This window comes from Bombus affinis, chromosome 12, assembly GCF_024516045.1.
Source record: "Bombus affinis isolate iyBomAffi1 chromosome 12, iyBomAffi1.2, whole genome shotgun sequence".
Lineage (NCBI taxonomy): Eukaryota > Metazoa > Arthropoda > Insecta > Hymenoptera > Apidae > Bombus > Bombus affinis.
The window spans coordinates 876,546-899,175 of record NC_066355.1 but is presented as its reverse complement, the minus strand read 5'-3'; the positions used below and the strand labels follow the sequence as shown (position 1 = coordinate 899,175).

Here is a 22,630-nt window from a genome sequence, read left to right as displayed (position 1 = left end):
TGAAGTAAAACGACTATCGTATAAAAGATTTTTCTGCATCTTATCGATGATCGTAGAAATAATAACGCGCATACGCTTAAGACGAACCTACTGTGTATATCTTATTTATTAGAAATCCAAGAAGAATGTATCAAAATCTTTTTCAAATAATCCCGATATGCCCATTTTCTTATCTTATTGTCATTTATTAGTATTTATTATGTTGTTCTTTCCAATGAATGCCAACATTGCCATCCATGCCAACATTTTCCTCTCATCAAATTCTAAAAATATATAACCTTACCTTATATAATTATATCCTTATCAATGTTCGAGATTTTTGAGATTTTGAGTTGATAGAAATTCGACGAATAACAAAATACTGTTGCTAGCAGTTCACAAGACATATCTAAGAGGATGTTAATTTCGTTTTTGGAATTTTATAAATGGACAAAAAATTATTACGTCTTAGCTAGCTGTACTCGTAATGGGACATAATGACCAATCAATGTACTCGAGTATCACGTATAGAAAAAAATTTAATAGTTAAATACAACACGTTTCATAAAATATTAATTTCCGATCTGGCATATTCAATAAACAGACTAAATAAATGTTTGGTCAACCTATCGGTGCATATTTTTTTAATTACTCTGTTGCGCTGTGCATATAACAAAAAAAGCTAATGAAAACGGTTAATCGAACTCAGTGACTTCGAAAAAAATAGAATATTGTTCGCACAAAGCCACGAATCACAAGACGTGTATTAGTGGTTTTTTAGATTGCATTTTATACCTTGTATCCTGGTTGCCGTGAAGCAGCTATTCTGACAACGAATAATTTTCGATGAATTCATCGATGCAACAAAACGAAAACAGTAGACCAACGTCCTGTAGACAATCATTCCATCAAACGCGATGTAATTTCGTTTTGCTTCTTGTATATTGGATAGTATAATATTTTATTGACGGCACTATATTTTTTTTCAAAATCATTGAAATCTCACCGTGCATTTTTATTATTTTTATCGTTATATGCAAATCGAAACAAAGTAACTACAAAAGATGTCGTCAAATATTGAATAAATGGGTCTTACTTTTAATTACATGATAAAGATACTCCTTTGCCTGTATAGTAAGTTTACTTGGTGCATAAGTACTTTTAATAGAATTTAGTTTCTCAGCGTATAAACATAATTGTTAAATTACATATTACTAAATATCTAAATGAAAAATATAATGACAATTGACTCGATACATCTAATTTATATACGTATATGTATAATTTCATGGTCGCAGTATAGTTTAACGCTATTAGCTTTTTTCCATGAGAAAAGAACGCCAAAATATTAAAGGGCTATATTATTAATATATGAAGTATTCGACAATACGTTTTGCTAGAAACAGAAAAAATTACGGTAAGAGATAATTTACGTGTTAAGTAATGTGAGAAAAAGAATGGAAAGGTGATCAAGTCCATGGAGGATTATTCAAAAATTCATTATATCATAAATGACATTAGCCGATATATCGAATCAGTTTAATCAAGTTCCAAACCTTTGGACAAGATAGAAAGATGTATCAATCGATACTACTACGACAATATAACTCGTTAATAAAAAAAATTTTCTACGCTCATTTCTAATTGTTCGAATGAAAAATGGAGCTTGGTTAAGTCACGCATAACATGCAATTATTTTCACTTTTTATATTGGAATACATAATTATTCATATTTTTCTAAACGTTTATTCTGTTACACACAATAATTATTTTCACAGAAACCATCTATCTTTTCAAGAGTTACTTTTTTCTAATTATGAATATATATTTATGGGTTCTATCCCTTTTATTTTAAAAAAGACTGCTGAACACAGACAGTGGCATTTAACTTCCAGAGTTCTTAGCGAATTACAATACAATTATATTGTTCACATTCTCACAAACATCGACATCCTTTTCCTATTTCGTTGGCTAATTTTCATTTTTAACGTATTACGCATTACATTTCCTTCTACATATTTCAAAATTTATTAACGATAATTTTCTACGAATTGATCGATTTTGGGTCGCTCAACTGTAAATGCGTCGCATGTAAGTATAAAGAACAAGGAAAGCGATCAAGTCCAAAGGGATCCAAGCACAACAGTACGAAAGTTCAATTAATTTCTATTTGTTTAAACTGGTCTGTCTAAATATGAATTCTGTGAGATGTCTCATTCTATCTCAATTATTTTCTTTGTTCCTTATTCTTATATTTGCAGGTAATAGCGAATAATTAGTAGAAAGTGATCGTTAATAAATTTTCAATTACGATGTTTATAAGAACGCGAACAATTTCATTATAATTCGCTAATTACTCTGATAGTTGAATGCAATTCTAAATTTTAAAAAATGACATTTCAGGTATGCATAATCCAAGATGTCAAAAGATATTAAAAACAAAAATTGAGCTACATGTGCGAGTAGAACCGGGTACCCTTTCTTGCTTCGAAACTTCGGGAACGTAGAGGTACGTGAAATCATCGGGCGAAAACGCGAGTTTCGCTTTCTCTGCAACCGTCATCTCCTTATTGTAACGCCAAATTTAAAATCCTTCAGTGATTCATTGCAGTAGCAAGCGTACATGTTACACTATTGCCGTTCACGTGTTTTGCCGAGCGCACGTTCCGAATTAGTTGGATCACCCTGTATCCATGCTAAACGTAATTTCACATAACTGACGATATTAATACTTAATCAACCACGCGCGCGCCACAGCCAACTAATACGTTTTTCACCGCGCTCGAACAAGCCAACATCACCAAATTGGTATATTTTATTATATACTTTGTAAGAACAGGGAAAATCCGCAATTAATTGGGAACGATTCCAATTAAACAATAACTAATAATAAAAAAAAAAAAAAAGAAAACGCGTTGCTAAGGTCAAAATGGGAGATCTCCTCGATCGGTCATGCAACGATTTACTTTAAAGTGAAGGGATCTCTCCGATCGGTCATGCAGCGATTTACTTTAAAGTAGGGAGATCTCTCTCCCCATTCGGTTGGCTGAGTGTTGTGGTAGTATTACAATCAGTTTCATGCGGTAATGTAACAATTACGTTACAATGCGTATGCGTTAATATGTAAGAATCGAAAATCGTTTCCTAGAAAAGGTAAACAAAGTAACAAAAATTAGCCAAATTTACGAACACTTAAGAAATATTGCTTTATTACTTCGTATATTTTATATTATAGTTAAAAATTTATAAATAAATTATAGGCTATAGTGATCTCGTCGTCGGTGATATTATGCTGCTTATTTTATTTGCTGTTTACCGATTATCAGTAATAAAAGGAACTAACTAAATCTAGTTACAACTAGATGGCACATCGGGAGTCAGTGACGCTGATCGCTACAGTTTTTGCTAGTAATGGAAAATACCTAACCTTAAATTCGGTTTACATCAGTTTCTTCATCTGTCGAATAAAGTATCCTTAACATTTCTTAATATTTGAAAAATTTAACGTATATAACAATGCCTGATCACTTAGGAGAAGACATGCGAAAAGTAAAAAGCGAAGAAGGAAAAGAAGAGAAAGAAATAAAGTGTAAGCTTCAAATATTAATTATTTGCCTTTAACTGTGATTTAAAAGAATTTATTAATGTATTATTTCAGCTCTCGACGAAGGAGATATTGCTCTGCTTAAAACTTACGTAAGTGAAATTGTATAATAATTTTGGTAACAATAGATGATAAAATATTAACAAAAAATAAATTTAAATTAGAATAAAGATTCTTGGAATTATTCTAACAAAAATAACGCTAACATATTATTTTTTATACAGGGTCAGGGACAATATACTAAAAGTATTAAAGCAGTTGAAGAAGATATACAAACAATAATTAAACGAGTTAACGAATTAACTGGAATCAAAGAATCTGATACGGGTCTTGCACCACCTGCTTTGTGGGATTTAGCTGCAGATAAACAAACTTTACAAAATGAGCAACCATTGCAAGTTGCACGCTGCACTAAAATAATTAATGCAAATTCAGATGATCCTAAATACATTATAAATGTAAAACAGTTTGCAAAGTTTGTAGTCGATCTAGCAGATTCAGTTGCTCCTACTGACATCGAAGAAGGAATGCGAGTAGGAGTGGATCGTAATAAATATCAAATTCATATTCCACTTCCACCAAAAATTGATCCAACTGTAACAATGATGCAAGTCGAAGAGAAACCTGACGTCACGTATAGCGATGTTGGTGGTTGCAAAGAACAAATTGAAAAATTGAGAGAAGTAGTTGAAACACCTTTATTACATGTTAGTATTTTATAATCATTAAATTATTTTTTTTTTTTTTTTTTTGTACAAGATAATTAGAAAAAAATTATTTATTTATTACAGCCAGAAAAGTTTGTTAATCTGGGAATTGAGCCACCTAAAGGAGTATTGTTATTTGGTCCACCAGGTACAGGCAAAACTTTATGTGCTAGAGCTGTAGCTAATAGGACAGATGCCTGTTTTATTCGTGTCATTGGTTCAGAATTGGTTCAAAAATATGTTGGCGAAGTAAGTATAACATATGTCTTGATTCGGAATTATTAAGCAATGCTTAACTAAGAAATAAAGTATGCAGGAGTAAACAAAAAATCATTTTTAAGCAAATATAATGTAGATTTGCGAACTAATGATATTTAAATCATTCTTTTTGTTATTTCATTAATCAGACTTTTGATATTCCTGATAGCTTAAGTATTTATAACTTGTTAATGGTAAATATACAAGGTAATTCATAAATGCATGTTGATATTCTGGCGATTACTCTACACATTAAAACATGTAAAGAACGTCATATGCACATATCTCCTGTATACCTTAGCTTTCAAGTTATAAATCGCCTGGTGTAACAAGTATTTTAAAAATGTGCTTAAAAATCAATATTTGTACACAAATGTACGTACTCAGAGATGTCTAAATTCTCTAGAATAACTTGATAACAGTTTTTGATACTTATATTTTTGTGATAAAAATGTTTAAAATATCCCTAAAATAAGATTTTCAAATCAAATTTAACACTTTTTTTAATATAATTGATACTATATACATATTTAGTCAACGCACATTGCAAATACAATTGATTTTATAATATACATAAAATTATAGTAAAATTTTGATTCATCAAATCAAATCAAAAAGTTAAAAATCTCAAAAACAATATAGTTACTGCTTCAAGGTTTGATTCATATGCTTAATAAACAATAAGATTTATTATATTTTTAGGCCTGTTAATTTTTTGAGTTATTAGAGATAAAAATTTATATTGTTGAAATCTGTAAAAAATTATTAAATTTGTAAAGTATACATACAGTCAGCGTAAAAAGAATTTGTACAGTAATTAATTTCAACAAAACAAATTTTAACACATAACAAATATATACATATTCTTAGAAGTCTTCAAACTGATCTCCATTTTAAAAAAATGTGATACAGTTACAGTTTAATGGAAAAATATAGTAAGATTTAATATCTAAAGGGTACTAAATCACAAAATTTAATTATTTTAATACTTAGTGTCATTCCCTTTTGATCTTACTATAGCTTGAAGCTGTCGTTGAATTTATCTAATTAATAAGTCGTCTACTAAATAACTAAAAATATTGTACCAAAAATGCTCCCTTTAAATTATTTCGTTACATGACGAATGAATGAATTCATACAACATGGTGAATTCGTATTTTTCGTTTCAGGTAATCCAATATATATATTTTAATAATATTTATATTTGGGGATTGTGGAGGTCTTTTAAAGTGTTTCCGAACATTATATAGACTCTGCTCGCATATTATTAATGTTGTGTTTTTGATCATTATGATCCCAACATTTTTATGATGCTTGCATCATAATAAAATTGTCTTTTAAACCCATTTTTTCTGCACTTTGGTGAAAACTATTTTTTTGAATATCCATATATATTTTATGATTCATAGTTTCAATGAAATGAAGAGATATTCAATACCATCAGCACTTACACACCCCCAAATAAAACAGATGCTCCACTGTTTTATAGTTGGTAGCAGTTTTTGTTTTTTATGTTACATATTTTTTTTCTCCATACTCTAGATCTAAATTCTAAATTATTCATCAGAATCAAAGATACCAAATTTCCTTTCGTTTGTAAAAATGATTCGTTTCCAGAACTCAGTTAGCGTGTTCACATATCTCTATGCACATCTTAATCCTTTAATTCTATTAGTTTCGCTTGTATAATACTTTTTACGAGTCATCCTTCCACAAACAATATCTATGGATAATTCCTTGTATTGTAGACCAAAGTCCACTAACAGTAGAAGAAATATCATTCAGCAATTTGCACTTGTTATGTAAATTTATAATAATTTTTCGTTTTTCTAATGTGGTTTCTATGGTTTTCAACCCATATTAATTCGTGGCGATAAATTGTAATGATAAATTTTGTATACAACCAGTTCGAGCAATGATCTTGAGACAACCGACGCTAATAATGGCTACATTCGATGTCTCCTATTGTAAAAAAAGTAAAGCAGTAATTGAACGAATACTTACTACACATATATTTTTACTGCTTCCTGGATATTTATTAATATTTAACATACATTAATATTTTCTTACGATAGAAATAGGTATTGGATTCTCTCTCTCTCTTTTTTTTTTTTTTTTTTTTTTTTTTTTTAATTATCTTGGAGACTTCTAAGAATATGTGTATATTTTTTATTTGTTAAAATTTTGTTAATAAACGATGTTCTATAATATTTTTGTCGAAATTAAATTCTGTACAAATGATATTTTTTTATAAATAAAATTCAATTTCTAACAATATTCAGTTTATAATTACGTAATAAGAATAATAAGAATATTCCATTTTCTGAAGTAAACATAATAATATTAAATTATTATTATTATATTAGATTGAGTAATAAGTTCATTGGTGTATTTTTAAAAGACACATGAACATTTTAGTACTTTTGTATAATATTAATCAAGAGATAATTTATTCACCCTATTTCTCTATAAATATGTATATATCTTTCAAAAAAAGCTCAGATACATGTCTTTTTATATTCTTTAAATAAATTTGTGTGATGTCTTTTAAAATGATATATTAATGAAAAATGAATGAACACATTACTCAAACCAATATTGTATCATATTATATTGGTATTATCATTATTGTTTTTGTTATTGTATTATATTGTTGTTGTATTGTATATTATACATGTAATTACATTATATATAACTGTTATATCTAACAGGGTGCGCGTATGGTAAGAGAATTATTTGAAATGGCACGTAGTAAAAAAGCATGTTTAATATTTTTTGATGAAATTGATGCTATTGGAGGAGCTCGGTTTGATGATGGAGCTGGTGGTGATAATGAAGTACAACGTACTATGCTAGAATTGATTAATCAATTAGATGGGTAAAACATATGTTTTATTATTAAATATCTTCAATAATTAATAATAAGTAATATATAACAGATAATGATGATATTTATATGATTTTAAATATTTTAGCTTTGACCCACGAGGTAACATTAAAGTTTTAATGGCAACAAATAGACCAGATACATTAGATCCAGCATTGATGAGACCAGGACGTTTAGATAGAAAAGTAGAATTTGGATTACCAGACTTAGAAGGACGAACACATATTTTTAAAATTCATGCACGTTCAATGAGTGTTGAAAGAGATATCAGATTTGAACTCCTTGCACGTTTATGTCCTAATAGTACTGGTGCTGAGATTCGATCTGTATGTACAGAAGCTGGTATGTTTGCAATTCGTGCACGTCGGAAGGTAGCTACAGAGAAAGACTTCTTAGAAGCTGTAAACAAAGTAATTAAATCTTATGCTAAGTTTTCTGCAACTCCTAAATATATGACCTATAACTAAATTTATTATGTACACTATTCTTATTTGTTCTAAAATATAAGAATATTACAATATTGTACTGCTAATTATAATATCATAATTAATTTTCAATTATTAAGTATACAATAAATTGTAATTTGTTACTTATATAATGTTATGCTTTCTTTACTTTTATACATATTTTCTCATTAAAGATATTTCCTCGCTTATACTATTTCGTTCTTTTGAATACAAGTAGAATTGGTTTTTAAGACCTCATGAAAATTGAATTTTAATGGGGCATCTGGTTTATTGATTAATAAAGATATCATTCCAAGTTCACCCCCATGCCAAAAAATCTTGAGTCGTTGACACATCTGCACAAAATAAGAAGATTATATTACTTTATATAGCATATATAAAACATTTGCATGTATTTTAATTGTACCAAAAAATTACACAACATGTAGTAACAAAAATTCCTTCTTAGAAAGAGCTAACAAAATAAAAGTTAATCTTATTTCTTTGATGGGACGCTATATTTTATTTATCCGTGCACGGTAATAAGTTTGATTATGAATTCACACGATCTACTACGCTGTCGATAAATTGTTTAATCGTTTGAGTCCCAAGCAGCGCGATCACGCTGTTTAGATTTTGTGTCGAAAAGTCCCAGTACATTTGAACGCTACGAAGCTACGAACGACTGACGGTATTTTGTATTTCATTGTTATCTTCTCAATAATTTTTATTGAACAAAACTTGAAACTTGAACTTTATATACGCATATATAATATAGATATATTTCATAAAAATAACAAATATGACGAGCGCTATTGCGCCGCTTGTTTCTCTTCACAATCGATTTAGACAAGCGCTAACACGCTGTTCGGGATTTTTCGACCTTGTTTTTTCAAGGACTCCTGTGACTCAAAGGGTTAAGGTCACCGAAATTATCTCTAATTATCAATGTTATTAAGAAGTGACATTCTATTTAATATCTGATTCTTCAACACGCATTACTTATTTATCAACATATAATATTTATATCAATCATGTACATTTTATGACTATTCACAAAGTTGACATTGATTTATCAAAGGTATTTTAAAATTAAGCTATTTTAAAAGCAATATCAATTTATTATTGTTGTGTATAACCTTGTATGTTTCTTCTTTAATAACATAGAATAATATAGAATGTAACAATGTAACATAATATAGAATTCGATAAAAGGACTTTTCATACAAATGCAAATAATGCAAATAATAATACATGCATATGTATTGCATAATATAACAAAACTAATCAGAATACTCAGTCATCCATGAGAAAATTAACATTTAATAGGGGAATCAATATCGGTAATTATTTACAAAGTTTCACGGAATCTGGTAACGTTAGTTTAACTTAATCTTTATTTTATCTAATTTTGTAAGTATATCATAAGTTCGATTATTACCACTTATTATTATTTATATACATATACATACATCCTTATACCGAACATACTTTTGTATTTGTATATAACACAAAAACTAAGACTGTACACGGTTATCATTAGGTTGCGACGGGAACGAGTATACATTTTGCATACATTATTTTGATCAATTAAAGATCAAAATAAAGTGCAACATTCCAAAAGATTCATAAAAAATTATTTCACGCTAGGCATTACCGGCTGAATACTTCTTTAGCATAATCCATAACCCATTATTTTTCCTCTTTTATTTATACAATACTAAAAATGATTATCTGTCTCATCAGTAAGTTAAGTCTATTAGGTTGGACTATATAAAAATGTGACCGCCTACTCCAGAATAAAATGTAACTCAAATTTTATGAAGCATTTTGAGAATATCTCGGAACTTAAGACTTGAGCGGCGGGAATGTTAATTTTGACGACATATTTCAAGGTCATTGATATCGATGAGACCATCTGTTTTAAAAATAATTACTTAAATATCACATCATTCTTTTTATATGGTGACGAAAAAGCAACAAATGATCAATCGATTCTGTTGCGTATCTTTATATTGAATTTTGATACCCAAAGATTTATCGCTTATTTATTTATATTAATATGACAACAAATGGTACCAGAATATATAATAAGTGATTGAGAACACACAATATGAAGTTCTAATCAGTATAGGTGAACAAAGCTAGAAGAAAATATAATTGGTCGTGAAATAAAAGAATCTCAAGAAATGTGGGGATAGCGCCAATCACAATACAAGATAATATTGTATAATATTTAATTAATAGCAGAAAACGGAAGGATCATAAACAAGATATTAAACTTGAATATTACCGTTAAAAACTATGTATTATTTCTTGTATAGGCATAAAAATATCTGAAAATCAATATTATATTAAATATTAAAAACTTACCCTTAATAACAATACTTGCATATTTTGCTCTGCAAATCGTCTAGCAATACAAGATCTAGGACCATGACCAAAAGGTAACAATACATATGGATGTACTGATTTTCCACAATTTATTTTACTGCTACTTTCTGAATGTTTACGCAGCCATCTTTCTGGCATAAACAAGTCTGGTTTGTTAAAGTATTCAGGAAGACGACAAGTGACTTGGTTTTGTGTTACAACAACAGTCTAAAAGAAACGAATGAGGAGAACATATTTTTACTTTGGGAATTTACATAAAAAGAAAATATGTTATATATAGCTTTTCTAATATAACAAAACATTATTAAAAATAATAATAAAATAAAGCTGTTATCCATTGAAAGTGAATTCTATTGAAACTTATAGGACATCAACTAATTTACATTTTGTTAAGATTCATAACTTACCCTTTTAGGTACTTGATAACCATTAAGAACAATATCATTTTGCAATATGCGACCTATTCCTATAGAAATTGGATTTAATCGCAAGCTTTCCTTGATGACAGCTTTGGTATACGAAGCATTTCGCAACACACCTGCTGTTATTGGTTGACTATGATCAGCTAAAAACTGTGTGGCTTCAATTCTCAATTTTTCTTGAATATCTTGATGTCTTGCCAGGTGATACAAGGCAAAAGCAGTACTGTAAGTAGTCTAGGGACACAGAAAATTTATATATTTAATTTCCCTTTTTTTTATAATTGTTAGCCTACACTATTAAATTAGTAATGTTAATAAAAGGATACGGAATTTAGTCAAACTCAATTAAATGTTTACATTGTGTGTAAACTTAAAAATGTATAACGTATTATAAAATAATATAAGTTATATCACAATTTTTTATTAGGACATATATCTATTTTAAAAATATAATAGTATCTATATATATATATATATATATATATATATATAATGTTTCTAATAGTAGCATTTATACCCATAATGTTCTTAAACATTACACTTTATATAAAAACATATAACATAACATATAATGAACATTAGTTATTCTCAGACTTAATATCATATTAAATGATGTCATCATGTAGATGTTTACTTGTTCACTGTAAAATGTATATATATATAATAATCTATTTGTTTTCTATAAAATAAACAAATTTTACACATGTAAATAAAGATCCAAATTTCTTATTTATATATTCAATCAATACAGTAATTATGTATTTACAAATATTTAAATATTATTCGTATTTCTTAAATTAATAATAAACATGCACATGCATAAATATAACACTAATACGTAGTTACATCTATAATGATATGTATTATAATATTTACAGTATCTATACCAGCAAGTAACATGTCACAAGCCATGCCCACAATATCCTTAATATCCAGAGCAGGATTTTCTAAATACGCATTTAAGAATGATTTGTTATGTCCAGTTTTCGTGCTCTGTTTTTTCTGAGATACCAATTCTAATGCAACCCTGATACATTAAAAAGACATAACATATGAGGTACAGCATTTGAAAATAAGCTAATTATAATGTACAGAATGAAATATTTAGATTGCTTGAGCTTTCATTGAGTTAAGCTGATTGATACAAAATCATATTAATACACACACATTTCTGTCTACTTATGACAAATATTGTTAACGTGCCGTTAATAATTATTTTAAGCATATAAAATCCTTCTGTACTTTTCTTATTGTAGAACTTACAATATAATGATAATAAATTGTACAAATTATCCATGAGCAACTTCAATAAATTCGTGATTTTGATGACTTTGTATAATGAGAAATAATCTAGTAATCATAAACAATAAATGATAATCCTGTGTAAGATTAAAAATTATTGCTTACATTTCCATGTATGTTTGTGCCTTACGTAATTTTCGGTACAATGGGGTTTCAAAAAAACGCCATAATTGCAATCCATTATCCAACCTTAACATTACGCTATTTGTTGTAAAGGCAGCCTTGATTAATTTTGAACTTGTAGAATTTTCACATCTTTCTTCTTTTGAGAAACTATTCAATCTTACATCAAAAACAACCAGACATGTCACTAAAATCAAATATATATATATATCAAAAGATTATTAGACATTAATAGTACATCTTTTTATTTATATGTATATAAATTTATTAATAGTATGTGTGTCTGTTTGTCTATTAGGAAATGACACCAATCATTAAATTTAAGTATAACATAGTTCAAATTTAGGAAAAAGAATGTAATTGCAAAAAAGAAACTTCAGTTCTATGTACATTAAGAGATATGTGTGATCATATTACATTCAAGGAATAAGCGTGATAAAAGAGGTAAGAAGTCATCAAACTTCTCATTAATACATAATCCAATAAATTCTTGAATGACATCATCTGTTTCTTTTAAATAATTGATCACGTCTTGAGGTTTACTAGAAACTTTTTGGAACTCTTTTCGTAATCTCCACCATTCTGTTCCATTTCTGAAATTTGTAATACTATATTAGAGTAAATTAATTTAATAGAAAGTTGTATACACATCATATTAATACTATGCTCAATATCTATTTCTTCAATATCTATCTAAATTATGTACTATATAAAGATATTTATAAAAACTAGTTTTTAACAATTAGTCAAGGAGTCAAGTAGTCAAGAGCACAAAATTTTACAAGATTAATTTCTTCATAATTTAACTCGTTTCTATTTAAACATTTTAAAAAAATTATTAATGCTATATCCGAAAATTACAAATTTTTTATAGGGTTTTACACTAAAATTAGATTACTAAAAACTTAATATAATAACATCTGTAAGAATTGGCAAGTGCTTTTCTAATGTAACTTTTTATAACGTGTGTTTATTACGTTTTAATCAATCCAACTCGGTTAGAATTACATTCAATATTTGATATCCAAAAATTTGACTATAATGCAATATTTTAACAAAATACCTATGTACTACATATGTATATGCACTATATATAAAAATATCCTGAATCATTAAATATACATATAGATTTTATATACTTAGTACATATAGACGTTTATCTCTTTCATATCTGATATAGATATTTTAATTAGATATACATATTCTTAAAAGGCAACAGTAAAACATTATAAAAGGTTATGTATGCCTTTTAATAACATATATATGTACGTGTTTCTTCTAATTACAAAAAAAAAAAAAAAAAGATAGACGTGTAGTAAAATGTAAAATTGTAAAAAAAATTATCGCCACAAATTGCGTAATCTATACAGTATTTTATGTTAAAAGAAATAAAGATTATATGTACAATATTTTGTTACGAAAAGATTAAGAAAATATATGTACATATAAGTATATCATAAAAATCTTGCAAAACAATATGTTATGAATTTACTTTTTGATTTGAATTACTATTTGTTGGTTTAACATCAAATGGAAAAGCATTTAATGTTCCTGTGTTTGTTATTAACTTACTAATAATTAAATAATATGACTAATTAACAATATAAATTACTATAATAATTTTACTTGATATTAATTGGAACATTTGTAGTCTGACATCAGGTATATAAAGTTAGCTATAAAGCTATATAAAGTTTGTACAAAGATTATAGAAAATTATTGTAAACCGTAAAAATATGTGTATTACGTGGGTAATAAACCTCCAGTGTTGTATACATCAGTGCGATCTTTTCGATATTTCAAAAGTGCTAAATGACTCCTCCTTTCTGGATGCAAACCTGATTCCGCTTTGAAAATTTCTGCTATATCTTCCGGCCTATAAACCAATACGACATTTACATTAGGTACTATTTCTTCGCGTACTAGCGGCCCAAACTGTTCCAATTTTCTTTTTCCGCTTTCATATAAATTTGTAAAACTATATTCACCTGTTAAATATTAACAAATTTAAATAAAACAGTATTAATATAATCAGGTTGTAATATTAGACAGTCGCAAAAAAGAAATTTTTATATAAAAGCTTTTTTTATAAAAGCTTTTTCCAATTTTTTTAAAAGTACTATGTGTCATACTTGAAAATATACAAATACATATTTATTTAATGTAATAAAAAATTCATTCACACAAAGATTATAATCAGATATAGTAATATGTATAGTAAATACGTATAATTTCCTTTTATAATTATATCATAAATACTACGTCAAGATGTTTCTATTTGTTTGAATTACTGATGTTGAGATGTACATGTATAGTAATTTTTAAATTGAGTTTGATTTTCTTACCAATAAATGGTAGATATTTGTAAAGTGTTCCAATAACTGGTAAAGATTTTGGTCCAGGAATATTATTGAAAGGTTTTGGTTGATGATCATTCGTTTCGATGTTACATTTTGTAAAATTAGCAGAATAAAATTTGATATAATATAGCTTCTTTTTTGTCATATATGGACTATACTTCTGCAACCATGTGTACATTGCACTTATAGAATGACGTAAAAAAATGGATTGAAGTAAGTATCACAATTTTCTTGATTGAAAAAGATTTAACAAGAATTCAGGAGTAAAGTGACCACATCAGACTGATTTTGAAGACTATCTGTCTGTACCTTTTAGTGCCCGTTCGTGCCCACGAATGTGTCGTTCCTTTCTTATTTTATCATCTCTTTCTAACTTTGCATCATCGTTCTCTGTCCAGTTTACACATAGAATTTCAATGCGTTGCATACCATCGCCTGAATTCGATGTGTCGGCGATAAAACATTTTGTTAATGGATTCTATTACCTGACAAAATCTACGAACGAAGATTACCCAGGAAGAATTAGATCTCTAACAAATCTTAATTTGACGTTGTGACAATAATAAATCAAGTTTAACATTAATAATAATTGACAAATAATTAACAAGTAGTAATAATATCTGACTCCGCTTTTCTATTAAATTAAATTATTTTATATCTTATCATTTATATCCTACATGTATGTATGTATCGTTATTCTATATTTATAATGAAATTTAATAAATATGATAAGATAAAATAGTATAACAAAATAATATATAATAAATTATTAACAAAAGCATTTTTAGTGCCTAATACTTGAAATAAAAAATGAATGATTATACACATACTATACCTACAACATATTAATTACTTCAAAGCTGTGATATAAAATTTCTATATACTTGATAATATTGCATCAAATTATATAATTATATTAGTCTCCTATAATTATAATAGCATGAAGTAAATTATAACAATATCAAAATTATTCAGAGGAAGATATTATGTAGTACATATGTATTACACTCATTCTAAAACTTAACGATATATTCCTTTTATTAGATAAGGATGATATCTCTATCACAGCGATATAAGAAAATATTATAAAATCTATACTATCATTTTGTATGGAACTACGATTTATGATTATGAATTTTGAAAGGTTTAGATTATATTCATTTTATCGAAAAATATTTTAAATGAATTATATTACGTGTCAAGAGACTCATCGGATGGGTGCTATTTTATCCTTTTATATCTTATATCATATTTTCCGAGATAGATGTACTTGAGATTTTTAAGTGGCATCGTATACTTTGTATAACATTAGCCGATCCAACTGGAAGTTCTTGACAAAAAAAGGATTGGCTTTAACTTATCAAATTTAACGTATGAAAGACAAGAAAAAACGCTTCTTTTGTTGTGATGTTCTATGTAATGTTTACGTTCTCTTTGACTATCATACGTTGATTTATACAAAACAAAATTAAAATATCTGCTCAACTAATAGTTTGTCGGTATAAATAGGTTAATACTTTTTTGTAGGGAATGTCCAGCTCGGTTGACTAATGCTGTAAAAAATATACAAAGCTATTTAAAAATCTCAAATTCACCTCGATATCTCGCAGGGGGAGCCCGGTAACTATCTCACACCGATTTCGATGAAACTTTACACAAATATTTATTAAACCTGTCTAAAAATTTAGCCGTAATTCGTTTATGCCAGTTTTTTATTTCAACGAAGAAATCAACTCTTTTATCCGAGCCGGTCCTCCTCTCCAAGGGCCTGTAAATCGTAAACGATGTAAGACATCAAAAAATGATTGAAATAAAAGCTATACCGTGTCTTGAGACCTACAAATTCACGTGGAAATTTTTTGAAAATATGATTTTTTTATGTAATTTTTGTAAAAAAAAAAAAACTGATTTTGTCAAAAAATTGTTCACACACATTTATAGGTTTCGAAACACGGCGTAACTTTTATTTCAACCATTTTCTGATATCTTTGTTTACTATTTATAAGCACTTATTACTATTACTATTATAATTACTATTATAAGCACTATTACTATTTATAAGCACTTATATAGGAGGACCGAATCAGATAAAAGGGTTGATTTCTTCCTTAAAATATTAAAGGAAAAAAAAAAAAAAAAAAAAAAAAAAAAAAAAAAAAAAAAAACAAAACGGGCACGAACGAATTACGGCAAAATTCTTAAGTGGATTTAATAAACACTTGTGCAAAGTTTCATCAAAATCGGTGTGTATCAATCACCGGGGTTCCCTTGTCAAAAAGTATAAGATATAAAAAGATAAAATAGCATCCATCCGATGAGTTTTTTAAAATGTAACATAATTCATTTAAAACGCTTTTTGATAAAACCAATATGTAACGTGCTATTTTAGATAGTAATTCTTATTCGCTCACCCTGTATGTCAAATAAAAGATTCATGTAATGAATAAAATATACGTATTATTCATGCAGTTTCTTTAAACTTTCATCGATCTTTTTGCTTATGTTTAGCATTCGTTTCGTATTTAGAATTCCTTGACCCAATTTGAAATCATACATGATAAAATGAACTTTATCTGTATAAGGTGTATACAATATTATGTAAGTACGTCACGACTATCACAATGGTATACTATATCTCCGAATCGATAGAGATGTATTTAAAAAAAAGCTACCGTAGCATTGCATAAACCATGAAACTTACCGTTTGTCTTTCGAACTAAAAGGAATGTCCTTAAGATATGTCTTTAATCATCGAGTCGTTAACCGAAACTGAGAGCACTTTTCCGCTATAAATGCATATGCATGATCGATCAATTCAATAAATCCTAGTGGCGAGAAACGGCAAATCGGAAATCGGCATTCAAACTCTAACGGTTACTTACTTTAGTCGCTTTGTTTGGTATTATAAGTATATATAAGTATATAAAATTAAATTAATAAAATTATACAATGATTAAGATTGTGCTTTGGTTAAATATTTCATCAACTAATCGTGAAAAACCTTCCAATAAATGAAATGAGATAAATAAAAATCAAAGTTTTAAATATATTTTTCTGATTTCTTATTTTTATCTCATTTTGTTTCACAGACTTGTATATTGAAATTACTTCTATCTTTCACTGAACATTTAATAAATATATGTATTGTATAATATGCAATAGAATGTATGCTATATACGTAATTATATACATATTTGATTGGTATATCTATTATTCAAGTATTCTATTAATTATCTGAACAATATATTTCTTCTGTTATTTTAATATGAAATTAGTGTTAATCTACATACAGACTGCTAAGTTATACATTGAGGACTAGATACGTATTTGGGAACAATCAAATAGCGAAGATAATACTGGATGAACAAAGATGAACAAGACCTTTAGCTGATATAATAAACACATACTGATGAGTTATTGAATTTGAAACAAATAAGACAGCACTTTAGAAACATATGATAAAGGCAATAGAAACGATAATAATAAAATAAAACCTAATAAAGGTCAATGATCGAAAAATTGTATTTTATACGCAGAATTGTAAAAATTGGTAATAAAATTAATAAACATTCTGTGTAAAACTATAATTTTATGTAAAAGAAATATCAAAAAGCAATGAAAAAAATATTTATTTATATATTTACATTTTGTATACTTAGTACTATGTAGTACAGCACAAAGGCGTCTGTTCTAGGCGTTGCTTAAAGGTTCTTGCTCTTAGACATCTTTATGACATCTGGTACTGGTAATATCCCACAAATGTATCAACACATTTTTTGAACGCCTTATGTATAAATCAAGATGTCCTTAAGGCACCTTATTTACTTACGTTGTATTTTGGTCGTGGACAGGCATTCGCAAGACGTTAATAAGAGATCTTTAAGACGTTTTGCATAAAATGTAAGATGCTCTAAATAAACATAAAGTCGAAGAGTCGAAAATAAACATTAACATAAACACGAAGATCTCTCGTACTCCAAAGGTTAGATATTAACAATGTCAAATAAAAAGCTTTTGACTAGCCATCGAAACAAAATAAGAGATAGAAGCGCTAAAAGTATGAGAGCATTACAAAAGTAGCAAGAATTACATAATACCATTGCAATTGTATATTATAGTATGAATTAGAACAAGGACTTCAATGGTTTTACGGCATATAATAATAAAATTTATCTTTTGTCGTACGTTACTTGTATAATTCTCCCTGTAATATTAATATATAGATGTTCCGCTATCTAAAAATTTTCTTACTGTAATCAATATAACACCAACATAACACGGCAACAACATGTTGCCAATGTATGTCCAATAATGAAAACATTGCAGACTCAGTTTTATAATATGTTTGTTATGTATAAAATTCCGTAAATTAATGAAAATGAGTCTAAACACAAGTAAATATTGATTTTGTAACTTCTATTTCCTCTTAATATCAACTAATAAGATACAATTTTCCGATAGATTTGTTACGATAGCATCTTCGCGTACATTTCATTTATCTTTAAACCGAAATCTATTAATCAGTTAACAAAGATTTAAAGAAAATACAACTGTTGTAGATTTTTGAACTTTTCTTGTTAATCCACTTTGGATTAGGAAAGGAAATGAGTACTTTAATGATAATAATTTAAAAATTAGGAATCAACTATTGTCAAACGATAACAAGTACAAGAAACGAAAGAAATTAATAAAATGGGTAATATTTAATAATTTATAAATTGACAATGGATGTTCATATAAAGATATAATTCTATATAATGCAAATAGAAAAATTATACCTAAACAGAAATTTATTACGTGATTAGAAAATTATTGTTTATTTTGTGTCTTCTACATATTACATATGACTCTCTTATTTATATTTAAGAACATATCCAAGAAAGTTTATCCATGTTGTATGATATATGTATCTTATAAAATTGAGTTAGTTTATCAGTAAACTCTCGCATAATAACTGCAACGCGTGGATAATATGTAGTTAATGTAGTCAACTTTATGTATATTGCATCAAATTGCATGTTCAGAATTTTTAATTGTTTGCTAGCTTAGTGTCTCGAATTTTAAATAGTTTAGTTTGCTTAAACGTATTGCATTATCTGTAACCTGAATTGGAAATCGAATAAGAAACAGACATACTAAGATAACGAAAAATTTAACAAGTGGACAATGGTTGTATTTTACAGAAAATTGACAATTCAAATTTGGATAAAATGTTGGTAATTTATTGTAACATAAACTATGATATATCAGATTGACTGTAAAAGTAAATTTATGAATTTATGGAATCTATGAAAAAAAAATCTATGTACGTATCTTATTAAATAATGTATCATATATGATACTGCTATATGTATATTATTATTACATGTATGGATAAAACTTGTCATATGTGTTGTTAGTATATTATGCATATTTTCATACATACCTATTTGCATATTTTAAATTGTTTTTAGATATTTAATGTGTAGAAATATCTATAGTCTATTTATCAATCAATGATTGTTTTAGGACGTTTAACTATATTGTCATTCTAATAACGATATCAATAATCTTGCAGAGTTTATTTGCTATATAATCACTATTTTGTACCCCACTCTTTTTATATGGAAGTACGGTATGGTATGCTATTCGGTGGAAGTACAGTATACCCGCTCAATGTGATGACGAAGTGAGTGGAATTGAAAGGTAGAAAGCCTCGTTATACTTAAGAAGGCGGATCGAAGTTCTGGATAAATAGATTCTTTTATTGTATGTTACTTTTATTGCAATTAGTAAGAGCAAATTGTTTTAAATATGAGGTTTTTTAGTAACTATTGCAACAACAATGTCCGTTTGATTGGAAAAACTGTAATTATAACAGGTGCAAATTGTGGAATTGGGAAAGAAACAGCTAGGGACATATATAGAAGAGGTAAGAATATTTACACTATTTATGTTATTGACATGATATATAATTCATTTATATAGTTACGAGATAATTTTTGAAATATTACATTTATTATTTTATACATTTTATATAGTTAATGATGTTGTACTTGTAGCACAATTAGTACATTATATATGTTATATTTGCATTTAGTATCTTATGTTATATATATATTGTGTATATATATATATATATATATATATAGTAAATGTATGACATATGATAAGTAAATATATATATATATTACATTATTATATATATTATATATATATATATTTACTTATCATATGTCATGCATTTACTACGTTACACATATTAATATTACACTTTAGTTACAAAGAGTTTAAAAATTTATTAATGACAAATATTGTCATAAGTAGATCATATATTAAATGTATACATGTACTTAGTGACATAAGTATCATGTTGTAACATTTAAATTAAACAAAATATATTACAGTTATTACTGTTACTAATATTATCAATATAAGTATGAATGTGATAACAGGTTCTAAAATAAATTCTCAATGTTATGAATAAATTATAGATGTTTATACAAATTTATATTTTTATGAACATCATTAAAGATATAAAATTTAGTCTCTGGAAGATTTTTTGTGTCCACTGAATATCATAAGGAAAACCGTCCTTGGGATATTTTATATATTTTTATATATTATGAATAATTTTTGCATTTGCGTTTTCAAATATTTTTACCTATAAATCTACAAAATAATAATTCTATCAAATGTATAATTTTGTTTATTACAGATATTTAATTATTGAGAAATTTCAAGGGAAAATATCAATTATAATTTATTATACGATAATATCTAATTATTCATTTTTGCAGTTAATATATTTCTAATAATACTGTCTATTACAATGTTACATGAACAAGAAATTCATGTACATATATATATATATATATTACATGCACATATATGTATATTTATGCATATGTATGTGTATAGGACAAGGTTTTTATATGATCATGATATAGAGCTTTATAAATTCAGACAATACATATATATTTATACATACATATATGTTTATTTAACTTTGATGTTATATTTAAGAAATGGAACTTGGTTTCTATTTGGTATCAATTTCTCTTCTATTTTTATTCTATATGTATTTCTAAGCTATTCCACTAAGCTAATACCCACCAGGTATTTAATCTTTCCTATATTCCTTTCACATATCTTGCACATTCTTTCTTCTTCTTTTCTCCAATATCTATTTTCCATATTCTTTTCCATATTACCTCATTTTGCCCTAGATTTGTACCTTGTCATAAGACTAGTTTTCTCTTATATCTCTTTTCATTAAGTACTGTAGCATATTTGTCTTATAAGACAAATTTCACTATTTATTTTAATAGATTCCTATCCTCTTCTTTATCTTTTGTACTATTTTGATTCTCTATTTTGATATTTATTCCTATATGTGTAATATGTGTAATAAAATATATATAAATCTTTATATAATCTACATTACCTTAGTAAGTTTTAATATATTATATATATTTTGTGAAGGTTATAAATTATTTTTGTAACACACAATATAAAATGTTTACATATCGTTCTTTACAGTAAGTTACATAGGTAAATATATAAAAAATTAGATTATACTACATATCAGGAAACACTTTTGACATCACATTTTAGATGAAAACACAGAGAAAACTATAAGATTGCACAAAAATTTAATAATTTCGTATTGCCTAAAATGTAGTTTAACCAAAAATTAAATTATTATGCTTTGTACTTTGCATGCACATATTATTTAAATATTTAACTTCTTCACTACTATTAATCTTAACAGTGAGAAATAAGAGTCAATATCGAAAATGGCATATAAATTTTCTCATAAATTATTATTTTATAATTTTGGTATAATACCATTATTAGATTGACGTATAATAAGTTTTAGGTTACAGACTTCCGTTGAACAATTATATTGACGTACAAAATTTAGCTTGTTTCATTATTAAATTTGCTATTGTTATGCAAAACAATTTATTAGCACTACAGTACTTTATAACCTTTAACTAATAGCAGTAAAATGTAACTAGTAAAATTTCACTAATAGTATTTGTTTGATTGGGCAAGAGAGTGGTGAGTCTTTATATATGTATACATGCTCCTTTATTAATATATTATTTATTATATATTATTAGTATAATATCGTTTAGAATATAATTAGAAGTATATTTATTC

General features: G+C 27.0%; 3 protein-coding genes and 2 long non-coding RNA genes across 11 annotated transcripts in view; 3 read left to right on the top strand and 2 right to left on the bottom strand.

Annotated features, from left to right (window-relative positions):
• Positions 1-3,012: 3,012 nt before the first annotated feature.
• LOC126922411 (26S proteasome regulatory subunit 7) lies at positions 3,013-8,033 on the top strand. The gene is made up of 7 exons (XM_050734981.1): positions 3,013-3,132; positions 3,240-3,568; positions 3,638-3,675; positions 3,808-4,290; positions 4,375-4,539; positions 7,260-7,426; positions 7,524-8,033. Exons 2-7 carry the CDS (start codon positions 3,496-3,498, stop codon positions 7,900-7,902), a joined length of 1,305 nt encoding a protein of 434 aa, XP_050590938.1. The 5' UTR covers positions 3,013-3,132; positions 3,240-3,495; the 3' UTR covers positions 7,903-8,033.
• On the bottom strand, positions 6,651-17,285 carry LOC126922409 (cytochrome P450 302a1, mitochondrial). Of its 5 annotated transcripts, XM_050734977.1 has the most exons (12): positions 17,184-17,270; positions 16,894-17,055; positions 14,792-14,977; positions 14,468-14,642; positions 13,870-14,110; positions 12,540-12,715; positions 12,105-12,309; positions 11,574-11,724; positions 10,683-10,931; positions 10,255-10,482; positions 8,051-8,237; positions 7,333-7,834 (listed from the first exon to the last, which is right to left on the bottom strand). In XM_050734977.1, the coding sequence occupies exons 4-11, from the start codon at positions 14,625-14,627 to the stop codon at positions 8,088-8,090; spliced, it is 1,560 nt and encodes a 519-aa protein (XP_050590934.1). In that variant the 5' UTR covers positions 14,628-14,642; positions 14,792-14,977; positions 16,894-17,055; positions 17,184-17,270; the 3' UTR covers positions 7,333-7,834; positions 8,051-8,087. The 5 variants fall into 5 exon arrangements, with proteins under 5 accessions (XP_050590936.1, XP_050590934.1, XP_050590933.1 ...); XM_050734979.1 differs by lacking the exon at positions 16,894-17,055 and having other exon boundaries at positions 6,651-7,834; positions 13,961-13,998; positions 17,184-17,285; XM_050734976.1 differs by lacking the exon at positions 16,894-17,055 and having other exon boundaries at positions 17,184-17,285.
• LOC126922427 (uncharacterized) lies at positions 10,773-11,999 on the top strand. The gene is made up of 2 exons (XR_007712733.1): positions 10,773-10,922; positions 11,576-11,999. It is a non-coding gene; the product is annotated as an uncharacterized LOC126922427 (long non-coding RNA).
• A 2,811-nt stretch (positions 17,286-20,096) lies between the features above and the next one.
• Positions 20,097-22,630, top strand: part of LOC126922415 (retinol dehydrogenase 12-like) — a 40,683-nt gene continuing 38,149 nt past the window's right edge. Inside the window, exon 1 of one of the 2 annotated variants that reach the window (XM_050734985.1) lies at positions 20,097-20,393. In XM_050734985.1, coding sequence (XP_050590942.1) covers positions 20,276-20,393 — 118 coding nt within the window. In that variant the 5' untranslated portion in view covers positions 20,097-20,275. The remainder of the gene's footprint in view (positions 20,394-22,630) is intronic. The other variant, XM_050734987.1, reaches the window with a different exon arrangement.
• Positions 20,939-22,528, bottom strand: LOC126922430 (uncharacterized). Of its 2 annotated transcripts, XR_007712748.1 has the most exons (3): positions 22,313-22,492; positions 21,578-21,851; positions 20,939-21,133 (listed from the first exon to the last, which is right to left on the bottom strand). It is a non-coding gene; the product is annotated as an uncharacterized LOC126922430 (long non-coding RNA). The 2 variants fall into 2 exon arrangements; XR_007712747.1 differs by lacking the exon at positions 20,939-21,133 and having other exon boundaries at positions 21,224-21,851; positions 22,313-22,528.

Coding starts and splice junctions, on each gene's coding strand:
- LOC126922411 (XM_050734981.1), top strand. CDS start 3,496: ATGCCTGATCACTTAGGAGAAGACATGCGAAAAGTAAAAAGCGAAGAA. Junction 3,676..3,807: donor TTGCTCTGCTTAAAACTTAC/GTAAGTGAAATT, acceptor TTTTTTATACAG/GGTCAGGGACAATATACTAA. Junction 7,427..7,523: donor TTGATTAATCAATTAGATGG/GTAAAACATATG, acceptor TAAATATTTTAG/CTTTGACCCACGAGGTAACA.
- LOC126922409 (XM_050734974.1), bottom strand. CDS start 14,660: ATGTACACATGGTTGCAGAAGTATAGTCCATATATGACAAAAAAGAAG. Junction 11,725..12,104: donor GCACAAACATACATGGAAAT/GTAAGCAATAAT, acceptor TTAATGTATCAG/GGTTGCATTAGAATTGGTAT. Junction 10,483..10,682: donor GTTATCAAGTACCTAAAAGG/GTAAGTTATGAA, acceptor CGTTTCTTTTAG/ACTGTTGTTGTAACACAAAA.